Below are 21,530 nucleotides of genomic sequence, written 5' to 3' on the forward strand. Positions count from 1 at the left end.
GGGGAACGTGCAGAACACGCACAGACAGTGATCCAAGCCGGGAATCGAACATGGATCCTGATGCAGTGAAGCAACAGTGCTAACCACTGTGCTACTATGCTGCCCACGTACCTCAATGCACTTTCTACCTCTTCTTACTTATCCATTGGTAGTACAGAGCTGGGAATTAGTGGAAAAAGCTACCATGCTGCCCTAATTGTCACTTGTGTCAGTATCTTCGGCAGCTCCCTCTTCTCCAGTGCTTCGCTAAAAATCCCCAATAAATAGAACATAGAACATTACAGCGCAGTGCGGGCCCTTCGGCCCTCGATGTTGCGCCGACCTGTGAAACCATCTGAAGCCTATCTGACCAACACTATTCCATTTTCATCCATATGTCTATCCAGTGACCACTTAAATGCCCTTAGAGAACATAGAACATTCCAATGTGCCAATGCCGTCGCAAGATCCATATAGAATTCCGCTGGGTAACTGTCCGACCCTGGGGCCTTCTCCGACTTCATCCCTCGTGCTTTCCATCACCTCTCTCAACCCTAATGGCTCCTCCAGCACCTGCCTCCTTTCCTCATTGTGCTGTGGGAATTCCAGCCCATTCAGAAACCGCCCCATATCCCCTTTGTCAATTTCTCATGATGCTGCCTGAATGCCTCATTTATCTTCCCCGGCTCCGCCACTACCTCCTCCTTCCCTGTCCATACTCTCAGGATTTCTCTGGACATGGCTTGCCTCCGTCGCTGGTGAGCTAGAATGCAGCTCGTCTTCTTTCCATATTCATACTGCACTCCTCTCGCAGCTGCCCAACAGCCTTTCCAGTTGTTAACCTGTTGAACTGCCCCAGTAACTTCTTTCTCTTCGCCAATCCCTCCAAGGTGGGGGTCCTCGAATATTCCCTGTCACCCTCAACTATCTCATCCAATCGTCCATACACCTTGCTCCTCCCATCTCCGTGCACCTTGAATCAGATAATCTCCCCCCGGGCCCACCGCCTTCAATGCCTTCCAGAATATGGCTGCTGATACCTCCCCATTTTCGTTCAGCTCCACTTCGTCCTTAATCATCAACCACTCCTTGTCACAGAACTACTTGTCTGCTAACAGCCCCGAGTCTAACCTCCATCCAGGCCTCTGTTCCTGCCTCGCGCTAAGTCGAACATCCAGCCAGTGCGGTGCGAGGTCAGAAATCAGGATTCCTGCATACTCTGCCCCCACCAACACCTCTCGGCTCACCATAAAAAAATAAATTCTGGAGCATACTTCGTACACATGCGAAAAGGAGTACTCCTTCTCCCATGGGTTCCTAAACCGCCACGGATCCACCATTCCCATCCTTTCCATAAACGCTCCCAACTCTTTCGCCATCCTCAGCCTTCCCATTGACTTGGGGCTCAACCTGTCCACCCTCCAGCAAATAATTAAAGTCTCCTCCCAAAATCAACTGATGCATGTCCAGGTCTGGAATGGCTCTGGGCAACTCCCTCAATTCGGTGCACTCCCCCCGCAGGATCCCGCACCTCCTTGGCACTTAACAAACGCCGTCTTTTTACTCAACAGGATGGCCACCCTCAGCAACTTCGAATCAAACCCCCCCCCCCCCCCCCATTTCCATCCATGTCCATTCTCCTCCTCCAACACTGCCACTCTCACCCCGCACCACCCCCCCCCCTTTCCAAGGCCAACCCTCACAGCCATCTCCCCCACTTCACTTCCATTCACCAGCATTACTTGTCAGCTCTAGCCTGAAGGCTTAAGGCTCCTCCTATTTACCTCTCCTCCCACCCTTCCTCCTTAATCTGTGCAAACGACTCCCTGTGGACCTCCCCCACCCCAACAAAGACACACCAAACCACAGGTCACCTCTAAAAAATGAACACCACCACAAGTGGGGGGGTGGAGCCACAGTTGCCCCCTTAACAAACAATCGCAACAATAAAATTGCCCCACCCAAGAAGAAAAAGCCCCCCTACCTTCTGGCCCCACACTACCCGCATCTTCCGAACTCTGTTGACCCAACTCGTCCGTCTCTCCTCAGCATTCAGTTCTCTTCCAATTAATGATCTCTAATAAAGTCATAGGCCTCCTCTGGGGTTTAGAAATATTACTCCTGGCCTTCAAAAGTCAGCTGTAGTTTTGCCGGGTGCAGTACCCCAAACTTAATCTGCCTTCGATAAAGAGCCGCCTTGGCCCTGTTGAACCCAGCACACGTTTTCGCCAGCTCCACCTCCAATATTCTGATAGATTCAGACCTTGTTCCCCTCCCATTCGCAGTTCTGCTTCTCCATGACCCCCTGCAGGATCTTCTCCTAACCCACAAACGTATGGAGCTTCAATCGCTGCCCTAGCGGCTCCCCCACCCTTGGCTCCTGCCTTAGAGATCTGTGTACTCCATCCACCTCTAGGACCTTGTCCAGCATCCCCTCCCGCCACCAGCCAGACCAACATCCTTGAGATAAATCTCGATGCACTCGTGCCTTCCTCCCCGTCAGGCAGGCCAACAAGGTACGCAGGCTCTGCCTTCTAGATCTATTCTCCTGCTTATCCACCTTTGCCCTTAGTGACTTGGAAAGGTTCCCCAGAAACCTCACCTCCGCCTCCAGGTTATTGGGGTAGGTGGAATGCAGATTTAGGGTTACTACCAGATCAGCCATGATCTTATTAAATGGCAGAGAAGGCTTGAGAGGCCAAATGAACAGCTGCTCGTTTGTTTTTCTGAGTGATTCATAATGCAAACTGAAGCTTTGCCGCCTTTAAGTAAATATTCACAGTACTATTTTGTTTGTTTGATGCAACTAAACAATCCAATTCATGCAGGCCTCCCAACAGCCAGCGGGAGATAGAGGAACAGGTAGGTAGACAGATTTTGGAAAGGAGTAACAGTAACAGGGTTGTTGTGATGGGAGACTTTTAACTTCCGCAATATTGACTGGGACTCGCTTAGTGCTGGGGATCTTGGATGGGACAGAGTTTGTAAGGAGCATCCAGGAGTGCTTCTTAAAACAATATTTAGATTGTCCAACGAGGTCAGGGGCTGTACTGGACCTGGTCTTGGGGAATGAGCTCGAGCAGGTGATAGAAGTTTCAGTAGGGGAGCATTGGGGGAACAGTGACCACAATTTAGTAAGTTTTAAAGTGCTGGTGGACAAGGATAACATAGAACATACAGTGCAGAAGGAGGCCACCCGGCCCATCGAGTCTGCACCGACCCACTTAAGCCCTTGCTTCCACCCCATCCCTGCAACCCAACAACCCCTCCCAACCCTTTTGGACACTAAGGGCAATTCAGTATAGCCAATCCACCTAACCTGCACATCATTGGACTGTGGGAGGAAACCGGAGCACCCGGAGGAAACCCACGCAGACACAGGAGAACGTGCAGACTCCGCACAGGCAGTAACCCAGCGGGGAATCGAACCTGGGACCCTGGCGCTGTGAAGCCACAGTGCTAGCCACTTGTGCTACTGTGCTGCCCAATAAGATCAGAGTGGCCCTAGGGGGAATGTGCTAAATTGGGGGAAGGCCAATTATAACAATATTAGGCGGGAACTGAAGAACATAGATTGGGGGCGGATGTTTGAGGATAAGTCAACATCTGACATGTGGGAGGCTTTCAAATGTCAATTGAAAGGAATTCAGGACCGGCATGTTCCTGCGAGGAAGAAGGATAAATATGGCAAATTTCGGGAACTTTAGATAATGAGAGATATCGTAGGTCTCGTCAAAAAGAAAAAGGAGGCATTTGTCAGGGCTAGAAGTCTGGGAACAGACGAAGCCTGTTGGAATATAAGGAAAGTAGGAAAGAACTTAAGCAAGGAGTCAGGAGGGCTAAAAGGGGTCACGAAAAGGCATTGGTAAATAGGGTCAAGAAAAATCCCAAAGCTTTCCGCACTACATAAAAAGCAAGAGGGTAGCCAGGGAAAGGGTTGACCCACTGAAGGTCAGAGGAGGGAATCTATGGGTGGAGCTAGAGGAAATGAGCGAGGTACTAAATGAATACTTTGCATCAGAATTCACCAAAGAGAAGGAATTGGTGGATGTTGAGTCTGGCGAAGGGTGTGTAGATCGCCTGGGTCACATTGAGATCCAAAAAAATGAGGTGTTGGGCGTCTTGAAAAGTATTAAGGTGGATAAATCCTCAGGGCCTGATGGGATCTACCCAGAATACTGAAGGAGGCAAGAGAGAAAATTGCTGAGGCCTTGACAGAAATCTTTGAATCCTCACTGTCTTCAGGTGATGTCCCGGAGGACTGGAGAATAGCCAATGTTGTTCCTTTGTTTAAAAAGGGTAGCAAAGATAATCCAGGCAACTACAGGCCGGTGAGCCTTGCGTCAATGGTAGGGAAATTACTGGAGAGTATTCTCCGAGACGGGATCTACTCCCATTTGGACTCAAATGGACGTATTAGCGAGAGGCAACACGGTTTTGTGAAGGGGAGGTCGTGTCTCACTAATGTGATAGAGTTTTTCGAGGCGGTCACAAAGATAATTGATGCAGGTAGGGCAGTGGATGGTGTCTATATGGACTTCAGTGAGGCCTTTGACAAGGTCCCTGATGGCAGACTGGTACAAAATGTGAAGTCACACGGGATCAGAGGTGAGCTGGCAAGGTGGATACAGAACTGGCTAGGTCATAGAAGGCAGAGAGTAGCAATGGAAGGGTGCTTTTCTGATTGGAGGGCTGTGACTAATAGTGTTCCAGAGGATTCAGTGCTGGGACCTTTGCTGTCGTAGTATATATAAATATTTTGGTAGAAAAAGTAACTGGTCTGATTGCGGACGACACAAAGGTTGGTGGAATTGCAGATAGCGATAGGACTGTTGGAGGATACAGCAGGATTTAGATTGTTTGGAGACTTGGGCGGAGAGATGGCAGATGAAGTTTAATCCGGGCAAATGTGAGGTAATGCATTTTGGAAAGTCTAATACAGGTTGGGAATATGCAGTGAATGGCAGAACCCTCGATAGTATTGACAGTCACAGAGATCTAGGTGTACAGGTACACAGGTCGCTGAAAGGGGCAACACAGGTGGAGAAGGTAGTCAAGAAGGCATACGGTATGCTTGCCTTCATTGGCTGGGGTATTGAGTATAAAAATTGGCAAGTCATGTTGCAGCTGTATAGAACCTGAGTTAGGCCATACTTGGAGTTTAGTATTAAATTCTGGTCACCACACTACCAGAAGGCTTTGGAGAGGGTGCAGAAGAAATTTACCAGGATGTTGCCTGGTATGGAGGGCATTAGTTATGAAGAGAGGTTGAATAAACTTGGTTTGTTCTCACTGGAACGAAGGAGGTTGAGGGGCGACCCAATAGAGGTCTACAAAATTATGAGGGGCATAGACAGAGTGGATAGTCAGAGACTTTTTCCCAGGGTAGAGGGGTCAATTACTCAGGGCATAGGTTTTAAGGTGCGAGGGGCAAGGTTTAGAGGGCATATATGAGGCAAGTTTTTTTACACAGAGGGTAGTGGATGCCTGGAACTCGCTGCTGGAGGAGGTGGTGGAAGCAGGGACGATAGTTTAAGCGGCATCTTGACAAATACATGAATAGGATGGGAACAGAGGGATACAGATCCCGGAAGTGTAGAAGATTTTAGTTTGGACGGGCAGCATGGTCGGTGCAGGCTTGGAAGGCTGAAGGGCCTGTTCTTGTGTTGTACATTTCTTTGTTCATTGGTCTGTCAAAAAAATGTGGTTTTCAATTTTGGCTGACTAAGATTATTTTGCATTTGCACGTAATGAGTTTTATTTAAATATTCCATGTTGCATTTTCAGATATATAATTCATCATATCAAATATTGAAACTTCTTTCCTTTGCAGGTTTGGCAAGAGCCAAGTCAGTTCCTACAAAGACATACTCAAATGAAGTTGTAACTTTGTGGTACAGACCTCCAGATGTACTCTTGGGCTCTTCAGAATATTCAACACAGATCGACATGTGGTATGTGTAATTGACTCTGGTTTAAACTTTTTTGGGGGGGGTGCAGGATTGTGGAGAGAATATCTAAGTTACAATTTTAGGGGCTTTTGTATTCGGTAAAAGGACCATTCTCATATTCCAGTCCTTCCTCCCCTATGAAGAGTTCCAAAGCTCCGAAGAGGAATCCTATTGGAACATTGGAATTGTTCAGAAGATGATCCATATCGGACTTTGTTCTCACTCCACAGATGCTGCCAGTCCTGCTGAGTTTTTCCAGCACTTTATAGTTTTATTTCAGATCCACAGTATTTTATTTTTAAGATGGCAAGCCAGTGCAGTTTCATTGATAAGCTGAAAATGAGTTTATTACAAAAACATTTCTAATCAGTCTTTTAAATCCAACGTAACCCTATTTTAAACAACTAAAAAGGCTCTTTAAAAACTAGACTCATTACTCATTACATTAATGTACAATAAGCAGTTTCTTAGTGAATTAACCAAAAACTATTCTGGTACCTATTAGTGCTATTCTGCCTAAAATAAACGCTTCCACAAAAGCTCAGAAATGGGTGCAATTAATGGAATCTTACCAGAGTGATTTATTAGAACCAGGGGAGTGGTCAGTTTTATGGGTGTTGCCAGCTTTCCACACGACATTTTGTAAACTAGCGCAGAAGATTATTGAAACCCAGTTTGCACAGGATGTAATTTGCCCTTGGAATTCCTCAATTGTGTCTGCTAGTTTGGCTGATTTCGGCACAATCTAAAAGGAAACACAGGGCAAAGCTTTGCTGAAAATTGTTTATTCAAAAAGGCACAACGCCTTCTGATTTTCCATGTTCTTCAGATGACTATGCCATTGACAGACTTCGGATTTAGGTTTATTATAAGTAAAAATGAAACAGCAGAAGATTAATACAGCAAGTTTTCCATGGCTACAAAGTTCAACTTTCTGACTCTTCAGTTCACAGTTCACCAAGTCGCTTGATGATGCTGAACTTAAGACCATAAGACATAGGAGCGGAAGTAAGGCCATTCGGCCCATCGAGTCCACTCCACCATTCAATCATGGTTGATTTCAACTCCATTTACCCGCTCTCTCCCCATAGCCCTTAATTCCTCGAGAAATCAAGAATTTATCAATTTCTGTCTTAAAGACACTAAATGTCCCGGCCTCCACCGCCCTCTGTGGCAATGAATTCCACAGACCTACCACTCTCTGGCTGAAGAAATTTCTCCTCATCTCTGTTCTAAAGTGACTCCCTTTTATTCTAAGGCTGTGCCCCCGCGTCCTAGTCTCCCCTGCTAATGGAAACAACTTCCCTACGTCCATCCTATCCAAGCCATTCATTATCTTGTAAGTTTCTATTAGATCTCCCCTCAACCTCCTAAACTCCAATGAATATAATCCCACGATCCTCAGACGTTCATCGTATGTTAGGCCTACCATTCCTGGGATCATCCGTGTGAATCTCCGCTGGACCCGCTCCAGTGCCAGTATGTCCTTCCTGAGGTGTGGGGCCCAAAATTGCTCACAGTATTCTAAATGGGGCCTAACTAGTGCTTTATAAAGCCTCAGAAGTACATCCCTGCTTTTATACTCCAAGCCTCTTGAGATAAATGACAACATTACATTTGCTTTCTTAATTACGGACTCAACCTGCAAGTTTACCTTTAGAGAATCCTGGACTAGGACTCCCAAGTCCCTTTGCACTTTAGCATTATGAATTTTGTCACCGTTTAGAAAATAGTCCATGCCTCTATTCTTTTTTCCAAAGTGCAAGACCTCGCACTTGCCCACGTTGAATTTCATCAGCCACTTCTTGGACCATTCTCCTAAACTGTAAATCTTTCTGCAGCCTCCCCACCTCCTCAATACTACCTGCCCCTCCACCTATCTTTGTATCATCGGCAAACTTGGCCAGAATGCCCCCAGTCCCATCATCTAGATCGTTAATATATAAAGAGAACAGCTGTGGCCCCAACACTGAACCCTGCGGGACACCACTTGTCACCGGTTGCCATTCCGAAAAAGAACCTTTTATCCCAACTCTCTGCCTTCTGTCTGACAGCCAATCGTCAATCCATGTTAGTACCTTGCCTCGAATACCATGGGCCCTTATTTTACTCAGCAGTCTCCCGTGAGGCACCTTGTCAAAGGCCTTTTGGAAGTCAAGATAGATAACATCCATTGGCTCTCCTTGGTCTAACCTATTTGTTATCTCTTCAAAGAACTCTAACAGGTTTGTCAGGCACGACCTCCCCTTACTAAATCCATGCTGACTTGTCCTAATCCGACTCTGCACTTCCAAGAATTTAGAAATCTCATCCTTAACGATGGATTCTAGAAGTTTGCCAACAACCGAGGTTAGGCTAATTGGCCTATAATTTTCCATCTTTTTTCTTGTTCCCTTCTTGAACAGGGGGGTTACAACAGCGATTTTCCAATCCTCTGGGACTTTCCCTGATTCCAGTGACTTTTGAAAGATCATAACTAACGCCTCCACTATTTCTTCAGCTATCTCCTTTAGAACTCTAGGATGTAGCCCATCTGGGCCCGGAGGTTTATCAATTTTCAGACCTTTTAGTTTCTCTAGCACCTTCTCCTTTGTGATGGCAACCATATTCAACTCTGCCCCCTGACTTTCCTGAATTGTTGGGATATTACTCATGTCTTCTACTGTGAAGACTGACGCAAAGTACTTATTAAGTTCCTCAGCTATTTCCTTGTCTCCCATCACTAGATTACCAGCGTCATTTTGGAGCGGCCCAATGTCTACTTTTGCCTCCCGTTTGTTTTTAATGTATTTAAAGAAACTTTTACTATCATTCCTAATGTTACTGGCTAGCCTACCTTCATATTTGATCCTCTCCTTCCTTATTTCTCTCTTTGTTATCCTCTGTTTGTTTTTGTAGCCTTCCCAATCTTCTGACTTCCCACTACTCTTTGCCACATTATAGGCTCTCTCTTTTGCCTTGATGCATTCCCTGACTTCCTTTGTCAGCCATGGCTGCCTAATCCTCCCTCTGATAACCTTTCTTTTCTTTGGGATGAACCTCTGCACTGTGTCCTCAATTACTCCCAGAAACTCCTGCCATTGCTGTTCTACTGTCTTTCCCACTAGGCTCTGCTTCCAGTCGATTTTCGTCAGTTCCTCCCTCATGCGCCTGTAATTACCTTTATTTAACTGTAAAACCTTTACATCTGATTCTACCTTCTTTCTTTCAAATTGCAGACTGAATTCTACCATATTATGATCACTGCTTCCTAAGTGTTCCCTTACTTTAAGGTCTTTTATCAATTCTGGCTCATTACATAACACTAAGTCCAGAATAGCCTGTTCCCTCGTGGGCTCCATCACAAGCTGTTCCAAAAAGCCATCCTGTAAACATTCAATGAATTCCCTTTCTTTGGGTCCACTGGCAACATTATTTACCCAGTCCACCTGCATATTGAAGTCCCCCATGATCACTGTGACCTTGCCTTTCTGACATGCCCTTTCTATTTCGTGGTGCATTTTGTGCCCCTGGTCCTGACCACTGTCAGGAGGCCTGTACATAACTCCCATTATGGTTTTTTTGCCTTTGTGGTTCCTCAACTCTACCCACACAGACTCCACATCGTCTGACCCTATGTCGTTTAGTGCTATTGATTTAATTTCATTTCTAATTAACAAGGCAACCCTTAGATCAGTGTTTGTAATAAAACGTGCATGTAGAACTGCATCTGACTCCTTTTAATCTTGCATTTTAACTTTCCCATCAGTGGAATTAAAATCAGTGAAGATAAAGTATCCATGTGTATTTTCTGGTGGACATTTTCCTGGTTAAGGCAAGTTCAAACCAAACATGAATAATGAGAGATGCAATGGCATTCGGGCTATTTTATATGAAAGTCAGCTATGACAATCCAACCAATAGGAAAGACGCTGTGCCTCACGAACACCCAACCTTCAGTAAGTACATAAAACTCTAAAATAGTTGGAGTGATTACTTGCAATGACCTGCCTAAGATGAAGCAGACTGACCCGCCATGGTATTTCCATCCACACGTCAGGAATTTGGATTCTTTCCCAACATAGAGAATCAAATCCTGAAATAAGCAAATTAATGTGAGCACTAAAAATCCTATAAATGGGCATATAAGCAATTGTTTCATGATCAAAAATATGACTGACTTCTCAGTTGATCACAACATTTTAATTTTGTTTTATTATTTTTCACCAAATTCTCTGACAATGTATATTGCTGCATTTTTAATGGCCTGATTTATGATATTGTGATTGACTTAAAAAATATTTTATTTGCAAGAGTGACACCATTGCTTTTCTTTAACCTAGTGATATTCCAAATTAGATGGTATTATTATGATTACCTTTTGTTCCACCATGAAATTTTACAAAACATTCAATTAAAAAGTAAAATGTTTTGTTTTCCATGAATTTCTGTGGAAAGTCTTACTGCAAAAGCATAAGGTGAGCACACTGGTGTCATCCTATGTGGAATGCAGGCAGGCTTGGCCAGACAGGTTTTTCTATTGCTGGAGTTCAGTCTTCAATAGCTGCCCATAGATTTTATCATGGTTGGCATGGTTAGTTGGCATCCTTCCATTAGTGAGATGATGGGAGTGCAGCCTCAGAACTTTGAGGCCAGATTAAATCTTATGCTGCACTTTCTTTTAATGACTCAACAAGCTGGTTCTAGAAACGCAGTTTGCCACATGTGCCCCACACTAAGTTAGTCCTTGCTGGTGGTGCGGGATGATCTCTGCTGACACTTTCTTTGCAAGGCTGGTGTCTTTCTTTTGAGCTTCGGAAACCAGATATGGTTGCAAAAGTGAGCTCCTGCCCACAGCTGGTGTCCCCATTTGTATCGGTCATCAGCCAGAGTTTCCTACTTGTCATGATTGATGCTGAAGGCTTTCATATCCGTGAATCAGAGCTTTGGGTGCACTGCTGGTCTCTTGACATGGGGCCTTCCCATTTAGCATATCCCATCTACCATATCCTGTGCACATGCACAAGCCAGCAAAGTCTTTTTTTCTTGATTAACATTGGCATGTTTGCCACATGTGCCCCACACTAAGTTAGTCCTTGCTGGTGGATAAATTCTCATTGGTGAATTTATCTATCCTGATATTGCAAACAGCCAGGATTTAAAAAGGTGAAATATTTCTGCTATTACAGAAGTGGATCTTAACTTCATTACTAACCCCTAAAACAGTGAGGGACCAAATATTGTTTAATTGAGTGCGAAAACTGCTTCAGGTTTCTTGAGTGGGAAATTACTGCCAATAATGGGGGGAAAGGAATGACAAAAGAGCTGAAGGCGAGAGAAGGGAACCAGGATGGAATGGAGAGGGAGCTAAAGAAAAGGAAGAATAGTAAACCACTCTAACACTTTATTCCCTGGACTTTAAATCTCTGGTACTTGTTAAATGTAATGCACTTTATTACAATTACAAGGACCATAAGTTGTATAGAACTCTTTGGCGAGTCCTTACATATGTATCATCTCCTGTGAATTTGCAAGAAAAACTGAAACAAACTTTTAAAAATAATCTTATGCACTGTATTGTCTGTAAATTATCAGACACTTCAACCAGTGTATCAGTAAAACATTTTGCCCAGGGGTCCTAATTTGCGATATAAACATAGGACAGGGATCAGTGCAGGGAACCACAAGGATCAGTGCTGGGACCTTTGCTGTTTGTAGTATATAAATGATTTGGAAGAAAATATAACTGGTCTAATAAGTAAGTTTGTGGACGACACAGAAGTTGGTGGAATTGCGGATAGTGATGAGGACTGTCAGAGGATACAGCAGGATATAGATCGGTTGGAGACTTGGGCGGAGAGATGGCAGGTGGAGTTTAATCCGGACAAATGTGAGGTAATGCAGGAAGGTCTTATACAGGGGGGGAAAAGTAAAGTAAATGGCAGAACCCGTCAGAGTACTGATAGGCAAAGGGATCGTCCACCGGTCACTGAAAGTGGCAACGTAGGTGGAGAAGATAGTCAAGAAGGCATACGGCATGCTTGCCTTCATCGGCCAGGGCATTTAGTATAAAAATTGGCAAGTTGCGCTGCAGCTGTGTAGAACCTTAGTTAGGCCACACGTGTTCAATTCAGGTCGTCACACTACTAGAAGATCTGAAGGCTTTGGAGAGGATACAAAAGGTATACCAGGATATTGCCTGGTATGGAGGGCATTAGAAGGGCATTAGCGTGAGGAGAAGTTGGATAAACTTGGTTTGTTCTCACTGGAACGATGGAGGTTATGGGGCGACCTGATAGTCTAAAAAATTATGAGGGACATGAACAGAGTGGATAGTCGGAAGCTTTTTTCCAGGGTGGAAGACATAGGGGACATAGGTTTAAGGTGCGAGGGGCAAAGTTTAGAGAGGATGTGCAAGGGAAGTTTTTATATAGAGGGTAGTTGGTGCCTGGAACTCGCTGCCGGAGCGGGTGGTGGAAGCGGGTATGATAGTGACGTTTGGGCGGCACGGCACCACGGCTGCTGATACACATCAGGTGGAGGCAGGAACCCCCATCAGGAACCCCCAGGCTAGACAGCAGTCGGAAGTCTGCTGGATCCCAAGACCCAGCTGGGTCCCAGCCTGATGCCATTTACCCGGATTCAGAGGGGGATGTCAGTGACACTTCAGCAGGTCCCCAGATGGTTGGAGGAGTTCCAAAGGTTATGGGCGCAGGAGACGACGCTGGCAATGTGTGGCACAGAGGCCAACAGTGCTAGGGTGGCGACCGCATTGGAGAGCCTGGTGCACGATGTCAGCACAATTAGTGAAGATGTCCAAGATGTCTCAGATTCTGTGACGGCCATGGCAGAGGGTCTCAACAGAATGTCCGTCTCGCTGGGGAATGTGACCCAGTACCAGGCTGAACTTGATGAGGTTCTGCGGGACATGTTCCGCTCTCAGATGGGAATGGCCGAGGCACTGTGGAGCTTGTCCCAGTCGGGCATTGCTGAAACGCTGCAGAGCATGTCCCAGGCACTGAGGAACATTGCCAAGGGCGTCAACACGATAGTATAGACCATGTGGAACTACCAGGGTCAGCAGAACCGGATGATGCTGGGGCTGGAACCAGCTGACCTCCCGTCCCATGGTGAACCGCATGGCCCTATGGGCACTGAGGGGGAGGAGTGCACGCTGAGTGCCAACTAGAACCAGTCCCATGTAGTGGCGAAGCTTCCCCGAGTTCCACCCCTCGTCTCGCAGACAGCACATTGAACAGGGCGGCACGGCTGTGCATGTGCTGCCAACAAGTGAGCCGGGGCCCTCTGGCCCTAGAGTCCCCAGATGACGCCCGCTAGGGGCATCGAAGTCCACGGGACGTGGTAAACAGCTGGCTCCTTCCATCTCTGATGTGCATTCGGGGACACACCTAGATATAGTAGTGGAGCTAGGAAGACAAAACACATTGGGATTACTGAGGTCACTGGGGAGGATGGAGGAAGGGGGGTATTGGGAGAGGGGGTGGCATCATCGGGAGAGTAGGGAATTGTTACACACAATAAACATATTGATGTCTAGTGTGTACACGTGCATGATCTTCAGGTGGTGGCCGCACACCAGCTGTACGTTCAGGAAGTGGGACAACGTTCTGTTAATGTTGGGCACTCCCAGATGGCCCGGTGAGCACAGGGCAACTTGCATTCCATCCTCTACTCCCTGGACCTGGGTGTCCGGCGATGGCAGAGAAAGCTACTGCACAGGATCCTGTTGGGCTTGGTCCATGTCAAAGTTGAAGTAGTTTTCCGCCCGGGCAAACAGGTGCATCCGTGATGCGTCGGATGCACCTGTGGGCTGTGACCCGCGGGATGCCATACAAATCCCTGCTCAGGCCCTGGAAGGAACCCTGAAGCTTAAAAGTTCAGGATTGCGGTGACCTTGACGGCCACCGGGAGCGGGTGTCGTCCTCCATGTGGTGCCAAGTCCGCAACAAAATTACACAGTCGCACAGTCTCCTTGTTCAGGTGGAGCATCCTGCGGCCAGCGGCAGCGACGCCTGTACACCCTGGTTCGTCGCAAGACTCCTCCCATTGGGTCCCTCCCTGGCTGATGGGCAGCTGGTTCCTCAGGGTGTGGGGCGGGCCCAGCACAGGGGCCTCACGGTAGCATGGTGGTTAGCATCAATGCTTCACAGCTCCAGGGTCCCAGGTTCGATTCCCAGCTGGGTCACTGTCTGTGTGGAGTCTGCACGTCCTCCCCGTGTGTGCGTGGGTTTCCTCTGGGTGCTCCGGTTTCCTCCCACAGTCCAAAGATGTGCGGGTTAGGTGGATTGGCCATGCTAAATTGCCCGTAGTGTAAGGTTAATGGGGGGATTGTTGGGTTACGGGTATACGGGTTTCGTGGGTTTAAGTAGGGTGATCATTGCTCGGCACAACATCGAGGGCCGAAGGGCCTGTTCTGTGCTGTACTGTTCTATGTTCTATGGTCCGCTGCCTTGAGCAACTGCTGATGCTGCTGCTGCCATCGGCATCTGGCCGCCCAGCCTAGCAGCAGCACCACTAGGGTAGTTCTGCTGGGTTCAAAATCCCTGCCATAGCATTCAATATTTGTAAGGCATTGGGAGAGGATGTTAGGCTGGCAAACAGTGGCAGCTCCCACACCATGACACTCCTTTTCCCCCATTGGTCACCCACCCACCCCCCAACCCGGCCTACCCTGCTCACACACTCCCAGCTACATGAACATAGAACATAGAAAATACAGCACAGAACCTTCGGCCCACGATGTTGTGCTGAACTTTTGTCCTAGATTAAAAACAAATCAATCTACACCCCAGCATTCTACCGTAATCCATGTACCTATCCAATAGCCGCTTGAAGGTCCCTAATGTTTCCGACTCAACTACTTCCACAGGCAGTACATTCCATGCCCCCTCTACTTTCTGGGTAAAGAACCTACCTCTGACATCCCCCTATATCTTCCACCGTTCACCTTAAATTTATGTCCTCTTGTAATGGTTTGTTCTACCCGAGGAAAAAGTCTCTGACTGTCCACTCTATCTGTTCCCCTGATCATCTTATAAACCCCGGTCAAGTCGCCCCTCATCCTTCTTCGTTCTAATGAGAAAAGGCCGAGCACTCTCAACCTTTCCTCGTAAGACCTACTCTTCATTCCAGGCAATATCCTGGTTAATCTCCTTTGCACCTTTTCCAAAGCTTCCACATCCTTCCTAAAATGAGGCAACCAGAACTGCACACAGTACTCCAAATGTGGCCTCACCAAGATTTTGTACAGCTGCATCATCACCTCACTGCTCTTAAATTCAATCCCTCTGGTAATGAACGCTAGCACACCATAGGCCTTCTTCACAGCTCTATCCACTTGAGTGGCAACTTTCAAAGATCGATGAACATAGACCCCAAGATTTCTCTGCTCCTCCATATTGCCAAGAACCCTACCATAAACCTTGTATTCCGCATTCATATTTGTCCTTCCAAAATGGACAACCTCACACTTTTCACGGTTAAACTCCGTTTGCCACTTCTCAGCCCAACTCTGCATCCTATCTGTGTCTCTTTGCAGCCGACAACAGCCCTCCTCGCTATCCACAACTCCACCAATCTTTATATCGTCTGCAAATTTACTGACCCACCCTTCAACTCCCTCATCCAAGTCATTAATGAAAATCACAAACAGCAGAGGACCCAGAACTGATCACTGCGGTACGCCACTGGTAACTGGGCTCCAGGCTGAATATTTGCCATCCACCACCACTCTCTGACTTCTATCAGGTAACCAGTTTGTTATCCGACTGGCCAAATTCCCCACCATCCCATGCCTTCTTACTTTCTGCATAAGCCTACCGTGGGGAACCTTATCAAATGCCTTACTGAAATCCATGTACACTACATCCACTGCTTTACCTTCATCCACGTGCTTGGTCACCTCCTCAAAGAATTCAATAAGACTTGTTAGGCAAGACCTACTCCATACAAATCCGTGCTGACTATCCCTAATCAAGCAGTATCTTTCCAGATGCTCAGAAATCCTATCCCTCAGTACCCTTTCCATTACTTTGCCAACCACCAAGGTAAGACTAACTGGCCTGTAATTCCCAGGGTTATCCCTATTCCCTTTTTTGAACAGGAGCACGACATTCGCCACTCTCCAATCCCCTGGTATCACCCCTGTTGACGGTGAGGACGAAAAGATCATTGCCAACAGCTCTGCAATTTCATCTCTTGCTTCCCATAGAATTCTTGGATATATCCCATCAGGCCCGGGGGATTTGTCTATCCTCAAGTTTTTCAAAATGCCCAACACATCTTCCTTCCTAACAAGTATCTCCTCGAGTTTACCAATCTGTTTCACACTGTCCTCTCCAACAATCCAACAGTATAGCCCCTCTCATTCGCAAATACTGAAGAAAAGTACTCGTTCAAGACCTCTCCTATCTCGATAGACAATCTCCCGCTGCTGTCCTTGATTGAACCCACCCTCGCTCTAGTCATTCTCATATTTCTCTCCGATGTGTAAAAGACCTTGGTGTTTTCCATGATCCTACCCCCCAAAGATTTTTCTTGCCCTCTCTTAGCTCTCCTAATCCCTTTCTTCAGTTCCCTCCTGGCTACCTTGTATCCCTCCAGCGCCCTGTCTGAACCTTGTTTCCTCAGCCTTACACAAGTATCCTTCTTCCTCTTAACAAGATATTCAACCTCTCTTGTCAACCATGGTTCCCTTACTCGACCATCTCTTCCCTGCCTGACAGGGACATACATATCAAGGACACATGGTATATGTTCCTTGAACAAGTTCCACATTTTAATTGTGTCCTTCCCTGACAACCTATGTTCCCAACTTATGCATTTCAGTTCTTGTCTGACAGCATCGTATTTACCTTTCCCCCAATTGTAAACCTTGCCTTGTTGCACGCACCTATCCTTCTCCATTACTAAAGGGAAAGTCACAGAATTGTGGTCACTATCTCCAAAAATGCTCCCCCAATAACAAATCTGTACCTGTTCCCGTACCAGCCTCCCCGGACAGGCGCCGGAATGTGGCGGCTAGGGGCTTTTCACAGTAACTTCATTGAAGCCTACTCGTGACAATAAGCGATTTTCATTTTCATTTCATCTATCACTTGCCCTCGTTCATTACCAAGCACCAAATCCAATGTGGCCTCCCCTCAGGTCGGCCAATCTACAGACTGTGTTAGAAAAGCTTCCTGGACATGCTGCACAAACACCACCCCATCCAAACTATTTGATCTAAAGAGTTTCCACTCAATATTTGGGGAACGTGAGTTCCCCTCACCAGACCCCAGACCCTCTACCCAGACACCCACTCATAACATCACCTGGACCAGGTGCTGGTCCCCTCCCTTTGGCACTCACCCACCCTCTGCCTGTGCACATGTCCCCGGAACTGTGTCTCATCTCCTGGGTGTTCAGATGTTGGCTGCTGCTTGTGTAGTGTTGCCTCCTGCAGTGTTCAGGCAGTGTCCAGGCATCACTGTTTGATTGAGATGCGAGGCAATATCTCCCACGTGGTACGTGGCCCGCCCACCCACGGGAATCCACTTGGATTGTGTGAAATGCTCACTTAACCACAATTGCCAATTTCCTGTTCGCAATAGCTTTCAGCTACACGGCCAGAGGCCTCAGCTGTCAGTGGAAGTTATGAGTGGTCTGGGGCAGAAGGGCAGGAACAAGGGTTACCCCTGGAACAGACACACACACGATCCAGGAGTTGGCATGGTAGTGCCATGTGAGGTTGCCCCCCTCAGCACTTCTTTCCCCCCGCCCCCGTCCCATGGCAGCCCACCCCTGCGGAGGGTCCTCACCTCCCAGCTGGTGTTTTCTCCCCCACCCCCCTGTTGAGAGCTCCCCACCCCCTGCCAAGCACTGGGGTGGCAAGCCCAGCGCCCCAGCCTCTCTGCCTGTGAGCAAAGGTGGCTACTTACCTCCTCCGCTCCCTGCAGAAGCCCTTCTGCCAGGTTCAGGTTTTTAAAAACTGTATTAATTGGCGCCAGGTTGACCACTTGCTGGGGAGGCCAATGAATGACAGGAGGCCGCTGGATATGGGTGGCACCTGTTAATTGTATGGAAATAGGGCTTCAGTGTTGATAATTGGTTTCTCTCCATGCTACAGTGAGATCCCGATTTCGCCTTTGGGAGCGGGGCCAGTTGCATCGCAAACTATTTACTGCCTGGCGCGGTTCTCGTTTTCGCCCTCGCCCGCTATTCACTGGCCTCATTTCGCTCGAGCAAGAGCGAAACAAGGCCGGAGAATTGCGGCCATAGTGTATTTGGATTTCCAAAACTCATTCTATAAAGTGCCGCATAAAAGGTGTTGGCTGAAATGTATTAACATGGATCTAGATTGGCTAACTCACAAGGAACAGAGTGTCAGGTTAAGTGGGCTTTCTCAGATTGGCAAACTGCAACCAGTGTGCAAATGGAATTAGTGCTGTGCTATCAACTATTTATGATCTATATTAATAATTTGGCTATTATAGCCAAATTTCCTGACAGCACACGGGTAAAAGGGAAAGTTTTTTTTTCCAGAATTTTATTCAAAGCTTTTAGACAAAAATATAAATTTACAGAATATCAAAAGAACATCAAAAAGAACATTACATCAACACAACCAACAGCCCCAACTCGCCAGTCCCCCCCCCCCCCCCCCCCGCCCCGACACTGACCCTCATCCACACCCCGCCTTCCCTTTTTCAAGCCCCTTAGCCCCCCCCCCCCCCCCCCCCCCCTTTTCTCTGTCTCCCCGCTAGCCTGGCAGGTCACTCATCCACACTCCTGCCTTCGGTGGCTCCGAGTCCCGCCAACATAACAAAATCTGTCTCTGGCCTATCAAGGAGGCAAAAGCCAATACATTAGCCTCTCTCTCTCTCTCTCTCTCTCTCCAACGTGCCCCCGCACTCCGGAGTCTTCCGACACCAAATACTGCCACCGCCAGACTCGGGGCCACCACACACCCAGAACCTTGGACCTAACGTCTGAGAACCCCCACCGGAGCCCCCTCAAACTTGGATATGCCCAGAACATGTGGATGTGATTCACAGGCAACCCCCCCCCCCCCACTGCCCATGCCCCCTCAAAAAACCTACTCGCCACTGCCATGTGCACCACTTTAAACTGGATGAGGCTTAACCTCCTAGACGATGAGGACGCATTTACCCTCCACAAGACCTCGGCCCATGTCCCAGCCTCCACCTCCTCTCCCAGCTCCTCCCATTTGTGCTTAATATCCTCCATCAGGACACCCTCCCTCTCCATCAGTTCCTTTTACATATTCAACACCTTTCCCTGCCCTATTTTCTTCTCTGGCGGAAGCTTATCTTGCAGCACTGGAGGCGGCAACCCCAGGAAGGCCAGCACCTCCCTCACGAAATCCCGAACCTGCAAGTATTGAAATTATTCCCCTTAGGCAACTCGTACAATTCCTCCAATCCATCCAGCCCCACAAATTTGCCCCCGTAAGTAAGTCCCTAGAGTACATAATCCCCACCTGCCGCCACCCCGGAGCCTCGCATCGAATCTTGCCAGCACAAACCTATGGAAAATTGGCACCCACAACGACACAACCTGTCGCCTGGAGTGCTGCCTGCACTGCCCCCACACTCTCAAAGCCACAATCACCACTTGGCTAATGAAAAACCTGGCTGGCGAGAACAGCAAAGGCGGCAACAGCAAAGCCCTCAAACTCGTTCCCCTGGAAAAAGCATACAAAGTGGCAAAGATTAGTGGGAGACTAGAGGACTGGGAAATCTTTAGGGGGCAACAGAAAGCTACTAAAAAAGCTATAAAAAAAGAGTAAGATAGATTATGAGAGTAAACATGCTCAGAATATAAAACCAGATAGTAAAATTTTCTACAAATATATAAAACAAAAAACAGTGGCTGAGGTAAATATTGGTCCTTTAGAGGATAAGATGGGAGATGAGGAAATGGCTGAAGAACTGAACATTTTTTTGGGTCGGTCTTCACAGTGGAAGACACAAATAACATGCCAGTGACTGATAGAAATGAGGCTATGACAGGTGAGAACCTTGAGATAATTGTTATCACTAAGGAGGTAGTGATGGGCAAGCTTATGGGGCTAACGGTAGACAAGTCTCCTGGCCCTAATGGAATGCATCACAGAGTGCTAAAAGAGATGGCTAGGGAAATTGCAAATGCACTAGTGATAATTTACCAAAATTCACTAGACTCTGGGGTGGTCCCGGCGGATTGGAAATTAGCAAACGTGACTACCACTGTTTAAAAAAGAGGTAGGCAGAAAGCGGGTAATTATAGGCCAGTGAGCTTAACTTCGGTAGTAGGGAACATGGATGATTTGAAGTTGGGGGCCAAGGGTAATGTGTCCAAGTTTGCAGACGACACTAAGATGAGTGGTAAAGCAAAAAGTGCAGAGGATACTGGAAATCTACAGAGGGATTTGGATAGGTTAAGTGAATGGGCTAGGGTCTGGCAGATGGAATACAATGTTGACAAATGTGAGGTTATCCATTTTGGGAGGATTAACAGCAAAAGGGATTATTATTTAAATGATAAAATATTAAAACATGCTGCCGTGCAGAGAGATCTGGGTGTGCTCGTGCATGAGTCGCAAAAAGTTGGTTTACAGGTGCAACACGTGATTAAGAAGGCGAATGGAATTTTGTCCTTCATTGCTAGAGGGATGAAGTTTAAGACTAGGGAGGTTATGCTGCAATTGTCTACGGCAGGGGTGGGCAAACTTTTCCATGCAAGGGCCACATTCAGAAATTCACAATTTTAAAGGGCCGCATAGTATATTAATTAATAGTCCCGGTTGTAACCAATTAGCGTGCGGCATATACCTCAGCGCTTCCCCCGGCGGCATCCTGCCTTTAGCCCTCTTTTCCTCTACTTTTCAAAAATGGCGCTTCACCCGGTTATGATTCTGGGCGCCTCATATAGAACATAGAACAGCACAGAACAGGCCCTTCGGCCCTTGATGTTGTGCCGAGCAATGATCACCCTACTCAAGTCAACGTATCTACCCTATACCAGTAACCCCATTAACCTTATAAAAAAAAAATGAAAAAATGACTTGATCTTGGTGGGCCGCATAAAGACCTTTGGCGGGCCGTAGTTTGCCCACCCCTTGTCTACGGTGTTAGTGAGGCCACACCTGGAGTATTGTAGGGACTGGTTTAGCTCACTCGGCTAAATCGCTGGCTTTTAAAGCAGACCAAGCAAGCCAGCAGCACGTTTCGATTCCCGTACCAGCCTCCCCGGACAGGCGCCGGAATGTGGCGACTAGGGGCTTTTCACAGTAACTTCATTGAAGCCTACTCGTGACAATAAGCGATTTTCATTTCATTGTGTTCATTGGTCTCCTTACCTGAGAAAGGACGCACTGGCGCTGTAGGGTGTGCAGAGGAGATTCACTGAAGCTGAAGGGGTTGGATTATGAGGAGAGGTTGAGTGGACTGAGACTACTTGTTGGAATTTAGAAGGATGAGGGAGATCTTGTAGAAACATATAAAATTATGAAGGGAATAGATAGGATAGATGCGGGCAGGTTGTTTCCACTGGCGGGTGAAAGCAGAACTAGGGGGCATAGTCTCAAAATAAGGGGAAGTAGATTTAGGACTGAGTTTA

General features: G+C 47.2%; 1 protein-coding gene across 4 annotated transcripts in view; it reads left to right on the forward strand.

The window, feature by feature from the left end:
* Positions 1-21,530, forward strand: part of cdk17 (cyclin-dependent kinase 17) — a 292,409-nt gene that overhangs the window by 219,700 nt on the left and 51,179 nt on the right. For all 4 annotated transcript variants that reach the window (XM_038810897.1, XM_038810899.1, XM_038810898.1 and 1 more), the window contains one exon: positions 5,813-5,933. In XM_038810897.1, coding sequence (XP_038666825.1) covers positions 5,813-5,933 — 121 coding nt within the window. The remainder of the gene's footprint in view (positions 1-5,812; positions 5,934-21,530) is intronic.

This window comes from Scyliorhinus canicula, chromosome 11 (genome assembly GCF_902713615.1).
Source record: "Scyliorhinus canicula chromosome 11, sScyCan1.1, whole genome shotgun sequence".
Classification (NCBI taxonomy): domain Eukaryota; kingdom Metazoa; phylum Chordata; class Chondrichthyes; order Carcharhiniformes; family Scyliorhinidae; genus Scyliorhinus; species Scyliorhinus canicula.